Source organism: Erythrolamprus reginae, chromosome 7, assembly GCF_031021105.1.
Source record: "Erythrolamprus reginae isolate rEryReg1 chromosome 7, rEryReg1.hap1, whole genome shotgun sequence".
Classification (NCBI taxonomy): domain Eukaryota; kingdom Metazoa; phylum Chordata; class Lepidosauria; order Squamata; family Dipsadidae; genus Erythrolamprus; species Erythrolamprus reginae.
The window spans coordinates 4,790,469-4,800,940 of record NC_091956.1 but is presented as its reverse complement, the minus strand read 5'-3'; the positions used below and the strand labels follow the sequence as shown (position 1 = coordinate 4,800,940).

The 10,472-nt window shown below is 40.7% G+C and overlaps 2 protein-coding genes across 5 annotated transcripts in view; both read right to left on the bottom strand.

Annotated features, from left to right (window-relative positions):
- CTNNA2 (catenin alpha 2) overlaps positions 1-10,472 on the bottom strand; it is a 361,600-nt gene that overhangs the window by 237,212 nt on the left and 113,916 nt on the right. The window lies entirely within an intron of this gene.
- LOC139169997 (guanine nucleotide exchange factor subunit RIC1-like) lies at positions 4,215-5,053 on the bottom strand. Its single transcript, XM_070756700.1, has 2 exons — positions 4,996-5,053; positions 4,215-4,774 (listed from the first exon to the last, which is right to left on the bottom strand). Exons 1-2 carry the CDS (start codon positions 5,051-5,053, stop codon positions 4,215-4,217), a joined length of 618 nt encoding a protein of 205 aa, XP_070612801.1.

The following is a 10,472-nucleotide window of genomic DNA, read 5'->3' as shown; positions in this document are numbered from 1 at the left end:
TATAATAATAATAATAATAATAATAATAATAATAATAATAATAATAATAATAATAATAATAATAGAAACATAGAAGACTGAACGCAGAAAAAGACCTCATGGTCCATCTAGTCTGCCCTTATACTATTTCCTGTATTTTATCTTAGGATGGATATATGTATATCCCAGGCATGTTTGAAGTCAGTTACTGTGGATTTACCAACCACGTCTGCTGGAAGTTTGTTCCAAGGATCTACTACTCTTTCAGTAAAATGATATTTTCTCACGTTGCTTTTGATCTTTCCCCCAACTAACTTCAGATTGTGTCCCCTTGTTCTTGTGTTCACTTTCCTATTAAAAACACTTCCCTCCTGGACCTTATTTAACCCTTTAATATATTTAAATGTTTCGATCATGTCCCCCCTTTTCCTTCTGTCCTCCAGACTATACAGATTGAGTTCATTAAGTCTTTCCTGATACGTTTTATATGTTTTATTTAATAATAATAATAATAATAATAATAATAATAATAATAATAATAATAATAATAATTTTATTCTATTTGAATGCTGCCCCTCTCCGAAGACTCGACCAAAGACTCTAGTCTGCCCTTATACTATTTCCTGTATTTTATCTTAGGATGGATCTATGTTTATCCCAGGCATGTTTAAATTCAGTTCCTGTGGATATACCAACCATGTCTGCTGGAAGTTTGTTCCAAGCATCTACTACTCTTTCAGTCAAATAATATTTTCTCACGTTGCTTCACAAAGGTTTCCTTATTCCCCAGCCAAAAATTAGTTTTTGGACAACAGAGGGTCCTCTCCAAGGCAATGTTTAGCACCGTCAAAAAGCTACTGAGCTCCCAAACCAAATGAGCCAAAGTGCTTTGAAATGCCACCGGGTTTTTTTCCTCTCTGCAAAACCCCACCTCGGACTAAATGTGCAACCTTCCCCAAGCACAGTGCTTGCTATGCTATATTTCACTAATGGCTTTGCTGTTCTATAGAACAGTCATGTGCAGCCTCCTGCTGGAATAAAGATGGAATATACCTTTCTCATTTTATTTTTATTTTTTCTGTGGGATATACATAGACTAAGGATAAGGAATCATATCAAGATTTCACACAACAACCTGTAACAGGAGTTCTCACGATGCTCCAGAGGTCGACTTCTTGGCTCTCTTACTCATATGTTTATTTACTTCTCTCACTATCGATCAATCAGTTACATTGCTAATTCACCTAGGAGTTAAGGCCGCCTATGGATAGGTTCCAAACTACCGATCACTTCCGAAGTTTATATATATATATATAAAAAAGCATGATTCTCCTTCAAAGCAAATGAAGTCCATGTTTTCACTTTTGGACACTTTAATCATATACTCATTCAAATATTTATCTATTGATTAATTAATTACCTTGCTAATTCATCTAGGAACTAAAAGCCCTTACACAGATTGCAAAACTACAGAACACTTCCAAAGTTTATTTATTATATATAGAGCAAAAACATGTGATACGTTTGTTTTCGTAGGTTTTCACGGGTAGAGGTATGAAGGTCTTTGCATATTCGGGTTTCTTCCTGAATATGCCAAGACCTTCTCGTTCATCATATATTTATTTATTTATTTGTCGACTGATTAATCAATTACATTGATAATTCATCAAGGAACTTAAGGCCACCTTAGACTGATTGGAAAAGCTGCTGAATCCCTCCAAGGTTTATGTATATATAAAAAAACACTGTATGCTACTTAAAGCAAATAAAATGCTTCTTTTTAAAAAACTTCTGGGTACCTTTAGCCATATATTTATTTACTTACTAGCTGATAACCTGGTGCTGCCTGGGTATTTTTTCATTGTAGTCACTCCTGCCTCCCGCGCATGTGCGCACGACTCCCTATGATGGGGGGGTCGCATGCACATAGGGTGAGGATAGTTCACATGCACTTCCTCAGGGGACGGGACCTACAGGGCGTCATGTGTGCTTTGCATTATGGGTGTGGGAGTGAGCTTTTGGCACGTGACAAGAAAAAAGATTAGCCATCACTGATCTAGACAGAGAGAAATGCCAAGATCCTACATCTGGGCAAAAATAGAAACATAGAAACATAGAAGATTGATGGCAGAAAAAGACCTCATGGTCCATCTAGTCTGCCCTTTTACTATTTCCTGTATTTTATCTTACAATGGATATATGTTTATCCCAGGCATGTTTAAATTCAGTTACTGTGGATTTCCCAACCACGTCTGCTGGAAGTTTGTTCCAAGGATAAAATAGTTTTTATTAGTTTAGTTTTATTGGATTTATATGCCGCCCCTCTCCGAAAACTCGGGGCGGCTAACAGCAATCATAAACAGTATACAATAATAATCCAATACTAAAAGCGAATTAAAAACCCCTTAATATAAAAAACCAAGCATACATACAAACATAGCATACATACAATTGTAAAGGCCTAGGGGGAGAAGGAATCTTAATTCCCCCATGCCTGGCGGCAGAGGTGGGTTTTAAGTAGCTTACGAAAGGCAAGGAGGGTGGGGGCAATTCTAATCTCTGGGGGGAGTTGGTTCCAGAGGGCCGGGGCCGCCACAGAGAAGGCTCTTCCCCTGGGTCCCACCAAGCGACATTGTTTAGTTGACGGGACCCGGGGAAGACCCACTCTGTGGGACCTAACTGGTCGCTGGGATTTGTGCCGCAGAAGGCGGTCCCTGAGATAATCTGGTCCGGTGCCATGAAGGGCTTTATAGGTCATAACCAACACTTTGAATTGTGACCAGAAACTGATTGGCAACCAATGCAGACTGCGGAGTGTTGGTGTGACATGGGCATATTTGGGAAAGCCCATGATTGCTCTCGCAGCTGCATTCTGCACGATCTGAAGTTTCCGAACACTTAAATTACGAAAATAACAAAAACAGCACATATAGAATGGGAGGAATAGGTCTGAACACAGGTGAGAAGGACCTGGGTGTATTGGTAGATCACAGATTAAACATGAGTCGACTGTGTGAAGCAGCTGCAAAAAAGGCCAACACAATCCTGGATGCATCAAGAGGAGCATAGAATCTCGCTCATGTGAAGTTATTATTCCTCTCTACAGGACTTTGGTACGACCACACTTGGAATACTGTGTTCACATCTGGGGGGCCCAATTTAAAAAGGACATTGATAAACTAGAGTAAGTTCAAAGGAGAGTTACAAGGATGGTGAGTGGTCTGGAAACCATGTCCTATGAGGAACGGTTAAAGGATCTAGGGAGGTTTAGTCTGCAAAGGAGAAGACTGTGAGGAGACTTGATAGCTGTCTACAAATATCTGAAGGGCTGTCACAGAGCAGAGGGATCAGCATTGTTCTCATTACCAGATGGAAGGACTAGAAACAATGGAATGAAACTGCAAGGGAGTAGATTTAGATGAGATAGCAGAAAACACTTTCTAGCGATAAGGGTGATAAACCGGTGGAACAGTCTGCCACAGGAGGTGGTAGGCTCGCATTCACTGGAGGTCTTCAAACAGAGACTGGACAGTCATCTTTCTGGAATGGTTTAATGTATCTTGCATTGAGCAGTGGGTTGGACCCGATGACCCTGGAGGTCCCTTCCAACTCTATGATTCTACGATTCTAGCTACTATAGATCAGGGGAGTCCAACTTTAAACCCTGTGGACTTCAACAGCAGAATGCAGCTGCGAGAGTAATCATGGGCTTCCCAAGGTATGCCCATATTACACCAACACTCCGCAGTCTGCATTGGTTGCCGATCAATTTCGGGTCACAATTCAAAGTGTTGGTTATGACCTATAAAGCCCTTCATGGCATCAGACCAGAATATCTCCGGGACTTTCTGCCGCACGAATCCCAGCGACCGATTAGGTCCCACAGAGTTGGCCTTCTCCGGGTCCTGTCGACTAAACAATGTCGTTTGGCGGGTCCCAGGGGAAGAGCCTTCTCTGTGGCGGCCCCGACCCTCTGGAACCAACTCCCCCCTGAGATTAGAACTGCCCCCACCCTCCTTGCCTTTCGTAAACTCCTTAAAACACACCTCTGCAGTTAGGCATGGGGGAATTGAGACATCTCCCCCGGGCCTATACAATTCATGTATGGTATGTTTGTGTGTATGTCTGCTTTAATAACGGTTTTTTAAATGTTTTTAAATTATTAGATTTGTCTTGAATTGTTTTATTGTTGTTGTGAGCTGCCCCGAGTCTACGGAGAGGGGCGGCATACAAATCTAATAAATAGATAGATAGATAGATAGATAGATAGATAGATAGATAGATAGATAGGTGATAGATAGATAGATAGATAGATAGATAGATAGATAGATAAATGATAGATAGATAGATAGATAAATGATAGATAGATAGATAGATAGATAGATGATAGATAGATAGATAGATAGATAGATAGATAGATAGATAGATAGATAGATAGATAGATAGATAGATAAATGATAGATAGATAGATAGATAGATAAATGATAGATAGATAGATAGATAGATAGATAGATGATAGATAGATAGAAGATAGATAGATAGATAGATAGATAGATAGATAGATAGATAAATGATAGATAGATAGATAGATAGATAGATAGATAGATAGATAGATAGATAGATAGGTGATAGATAGATAGATAGATAGATAGATAGATAGATAGATAGATAGATAGATAGATAGATAGATGATAGATAGATAGATAGAAGATAGATAGATAGATAGATAGATAGATAGATAGATAGATAGATAGATAGATAGATAGATAAGGGAAGAAGGAAAGAAGGAAAGGATCTAGGTATATTTAGTCTGCAAAGGAGAAGACTGAGAGGAGACTTGATAGCTGTCTACAAATATCTGAAGGGCTGTCATAGAGCAGAGGGATCAGCATTGTTCTCATTAGCACATGGAAGGACTTAGAAACAATGGAATGAAACTGCAAGGGAGTAGATTTAGATGAGATACCAGAAAAAACTTTCTAACGGTAAGGGTGATAAACTGGTGGAACAGTTTGCCACAGGAGGTGGTGGCCTCGCCTTCCTTGGAGGTCTTCAAACAAGACTGGACAGTCATCTTTCTGGGATGGTTTACTGAATCCTGCATTGAGCAGAGGGTTGGACCCGATGATCCTGGAGGCCCCTTCCAACTCTATGATTCCTCCAAGACCGCCTTCTGCCGCACGAATCCCAGCGACCAGTGAGGTCCCACAGAGTTGGTCTCCTTAGGGTCCTATTGACCAAACAATGTCAGCTGGCATGACCTAGGAGAAGAGCCTTCTCTGTGGGGGCACCGGCTTTCTGGAATCAGCTCCTCCCGGAGATTCGCACTGCCCCCACCCTCCTTGCCTTCCAAAAGAGTTTAAAAACTCATCTTTGCCACCAGGCCTGGGGTTTTTAGATCTTACCCCTGACCAATGAATGTTTCTTGTATGATTGTCGAATGAATTGTTAGTGGAAGTTTTTAAAATCAGAATTTTAAGGATTGTTTGTTAATGTATTATTAATTAGATTGTTTTATTGATTGATTGATTGATTGATTGATTGTTAGAGTTGAAAGGGACCATGAAGGCTATCGAGTTCAACCCTCTGCCCAAGCAGGAACCCTATAGTACACCAGTCAAGTGGCAGTTCAATCTTCTCTTAAAAATGTCCAGAGTATTGGAGTTCACAACGTCCGCTGGTAGGTTGTTCCACTGGTTGATCGCTCTGACCGTCAGGAAGTTCCTCCTTATCTCCATGTTGAATCTCTCCTTGGTCAGCTTCCAGCTGTTGTTCCTCGTTTGGCCCTCTGGTGCCCTGGAGAATAAAGTGATCCCCTCCTCTCTGTGACATCCCCTCGTATACTTGTAGACTGCTATCATGTCCGCTCTGGCCCTCCTTTTCTCTAGGCTATCCATGCCCAGTTCCCTCAGTCTCTCTTTGTAAGTCTTGCTTTCCAATCCCTTAATCATCTTGGTTGCTCTTTTTTGCACCTTCTCCAGAGTTTCAATGTCTCTTTTGAAGTGTGGTGACCAGAACTGAATACAGTACTCCAGGTGTGGTCGGACCAGGGCGTAGTAGTAATAATAATAATAATAATAATAATAATAATAATAATAATAATAATAATAATTATTATTATTATTATTATTATTATTATTATTATTATTTATTAGATTTGTATGCCGCCCCTCCCCGAAGACTCGGGGCGGCTCACAACAACGATAAAAACAATATTATACTGGCACAAATCTAATATTAAAAAAACTAAAACCCTATCATAATTAAAAACCAAACCGGGGCGGTTCACAACATAATAAAACAATTCATAACAAATCTAATAATTTACAATTTAAAAATTTAAAGTAGTTAAGAAAACCCCATTTTTAAGCAGACATACCTACATATATACCAAACATAAATTATAATAAGCCTGGGGGAAAGGTGTCTCAAATCCCCCATGCCTGGCGGTATAGGTGGGTCTTAAGTAGTTTACGGAAGACAAGGAGGGTGGGAGCAGTTCTAATCTCCGGGGGGAGTTGATTCCAGAGGGCCGGGGCTGCCACAGAGATGGCTCTTCCCCTGGGGCCCGCCAGACGACATTGTTTAGTCGACGGGACCCGTAGAAGGCCAACTCTGTGGGACCTTATCGGCCGCTGGGATTCGTGCGGTAGCAGGCGGTTCCGGAGGTACTCTGGTCCAATGCCATGTAGGGCTTTAAAGGTCATGACCAACACTTTGAATTGTGACCGGAAACTGATCGGCAGCCAATGCAAGCCACGGAGTGTTGTAGATACGTGGGCGAATCTGGGAAGCCCCACGATGGCTCTCGCGGCCGCGTTCTGCACGATCTGGAGTTTCCGAACACTTTTTAAAGGTAGCCCTATGTAGAGAGCATTGCAGTAATCGAACCTCGAGGTGATGAGGGCATGAGTGACTGTGAGCAATGACTCCCTGTCCAAATAGGGCCGCAACTGGTGCACCAGGCGAACCTGGGCAAACGCCCTCCTCGCCACAGCCGAAAGATGATGTTCCAATGTCAGCTGTGGATCGAGGAGGACGCCCAAGTTGCACACCCTCTCTGAGGGGGTCAATAGTTTCCCCCCCCCAGGGTAATGGACGGACAGATGGTAGAGTGGTTTATTATTGGGGGAGTTTTGTATATGCTGTGAGCCGCCCCGAGTCCTCGGAGAGGGACAGTATACAAATCCAATTAAACTCAAACTCAAACTATGATTCTAGACAAAGACATAACAAGAAAACATCCTTAAACTATAGGTAGAGGAGTGGGAGAAAAACTGCCGATTGCTCAGAAGACGTCTGATGAGGCCCTGCTTTGGAGGTACCCTAATGTGGGCATGTGATCCGAGAAGGCTCTTCGTCTATTTTCTCTTTAAAAAATCCAGTTGATCTAGTCTTCTCCTGCAGAAGGGACCACAGGGATGCTACTTATTGTCTCCAGCTGAGAGTGCAATGAATTGCTGGTGGAAAAAGTCATTTTCACCAGCCTTTAGTGGTGGGGCTGTTTGGAATCAAGACAGCTTTGGTGTAACATTTCAACATGCAATGGTTCAAATAAATGACAATGACAATCATTAAGTGTTGTACTACATGATTCTTGACAAATGCATCTTTTTTCTTTTATGTACGCTGAGAGCATATGCACCAACACAAATTCCTTGTGTGTCCAATCACACTTGACCAATAAAATGCTATTCTATTCTACTCTATTGTAAAAGTTATTTGGAAATAATTTACCCTTGTACTTATGCTTTTTTTTTTTTTTGAGTCGACAAAATGATTTTGTTTTCCCAAAACAACAGTCAGGCAGTAGGGAAAGGAAGTAGAATGCTTGGCTGCATAACTAGAGGTATAACAAGCAGGAAGAGGGATATTGTGATCCCGCTGTATAGAGTGCTGGTGGGACCACATTTGGAATAATACTATATTCAGTTCTGGAGAGTGCACCTACAAAATGATATTGATAAAATTGAACGGGTCCAAAGACGGGGTACAAAAATGGTGGAAGGTCTTAAGCATAAAACGTATCAGGAAAGACTTCATGGACTCCATCTGTATAGTCTGGAGGACAGAAGGGAAAGGGGGGACATGATCGAAACATTTAAATATGTGAAAGGGTTAAATAAGGTCCAGGAGGGAAGTGTTTTTAATAGGAAAATGAATACAAGAATAAGGGGGCACAATCTGAGGTTAGTTGGGGAAAGATTAGAAGTAAGGTGAGAAAATATTATTTCACTGAAAGAGTAGTAGAGGCTTGGAACAAACTTCCAGCAGACGTGGTCGGTAAATCCACAGTCACTGAATTTAAACATGCCTGGGATAAACATAGATCCATTGTAAGATAAAACACAGGAAATAGTATAAGGGCAGACTAGATGGACCAGGAGGTCTTTTTCTGCCATCAATCTTCTATGTTTCTATGTTTCTATTTAGGTGGATGTTTTCCTTTCTCTATCTGTGTGTGCTTGTGTGTGTGTTTGTGTGTCTCCAAGCTTTTGTGATGAACTCATTCCTTTTGCCTCTGGCTTCTCACCCCGGAGACCTAAAATGAGCTAATAATAGCAGCTGTGAAAGGTAAACGGCTCCTCCAGCCCGCATGAGTTGTGTGTTATAATTTCCACGGAAAGAAAATAAGGAAATTTTCAAAGCCGTTTCGGATGTTTCTCTGAAACCGAGGGAAGGGCAGTTCAAATCAAAGTACAACCAAATGAAAAACAGCAGGGTGTGAGCAGGCAATCTCAATGCATGGGATACGTTTTTTTTTTAAAAAAACCCAAAAACATAACCTGTCTCTATGCTGGGAAAAAATATTTCTGGCAGTGCTATAAGTGTCTCTCTGACACAGGGGTGAAAGGCTCCTGGTTTGTTCCTGCCTGTCACTCTTTGGAGAGATAGAAACACAGAAACATAGAAGATTGACGGCAGAAAAAGACCTCATGGTCCACCTAGTCTGCCCTTATACTATTTCCTGTATTTTATCTTAGGATGGATCTATGCTTATCCCAGGCATGTTTAAATTCAGTTACTGTGGATTGACCAACTGCGTCCACTGGAAGTTTGTTCCAAGCATCTGCTACTCTTTCAGTCAAATAATATTTTCTCACGTTGCTTCTGATCTTTCCCCCAACTGATCTCAGATTGTGTCCCCTTGTTCTTGGGTTCACTTTCTCATTCAAAACACTAAAATTAAAGATAGATAGATTGATAGATGGATGGATAGATGGATTGATAGATAAATGGATGATAGATAGATAGATAGATTGATAGATAGATAGATAGATAGGTGGGTGGGTGGGTGGGTGGGTGGGTGGGTGGGTGGGTGGGTGGGTGGATTGATAGATAAATGGATGCTAGATAGATGGATGGATGGATGGATAGATAGATGTAGATATAGATGTATAAACAAAGAATAAATGAAATAATTGACAGATTATAAGAAATAAGAATAAAAATGCATAATGCAAATAAGATATAATGAAGATAAGATATTGAAAGAGGATGTCATGCAGAAAGAGTTGTAACCAGACGACAGAAATGAAATGCCTGGGATAAACATAGATCCATCCTAATATAAAATACAGGAAATAGTATAAGGGCAGACTAGATGGACCAGGAGGTCTTTTTCTGCCGTCAGTCTTCTATGTTCCTAAAAAAAGATGGTGACATGTACCGACCGGCAAAGACAGACTGGAATTGTCGCGCCAGATTTATGCAATTGGCGGGCCGCTACCAGACCAGAACACTGGAGCGCTCCGGTAGGAACCCACTACTGGACAGACCTCTGAAAAACCACAGCTTTTTCATTGTAAATCTAAGTTTCAATATTGTTGCCTAATCAACCTTGTCCAGAGGTTTTGATGGTCTGTGAGAATTATCTATATAATCTAGGCATCTAAGGCCTAGATAGATACAAGACTAAACAAGAGTACTAAACTTCAGATCCTTTTGGACAGCGGATCTTGCCAGAAAAGCAAACAGTACAATAACATGTTTACATCCTGTATCAGAGATGAAGAAATCCTATTTTTTAGGCCAAGAAACATTCATAAAGGCAGGGCAACAACTTGATGGATTAATCTAGAGAGTTCCGAGGAACTATGATGAAATTGGATGCAAGACAACCCCATATATGGACAGGAAGAAGGGGGTGTAAACCAGGCATGAAAATTCTATATAAGATGATTCTTGAAGTTAGGTACGTTACCTTTTGAGGTTCACGGGTATTTTTCCCGTGACTTCTTTTGGTCCCTGTATGATACTGTATGATCATGCTGGAATCTTTGAAATCTTTATGTTATGTTTGATATATGTTATGTTTGATATATATCATGTGGTTAATAAAGTTTTTTAGCTTTTATTCTCTTGGTCTGGGGAATTTTTCTTACATGGTCAAACCCTGACAATTCAACAGTCTTTGAACAGCTACTTTTCTTGCATTTCCACATCCACTTAGAACAATGTGATAAGATAAGATAATTCCAACACCTCGTCAA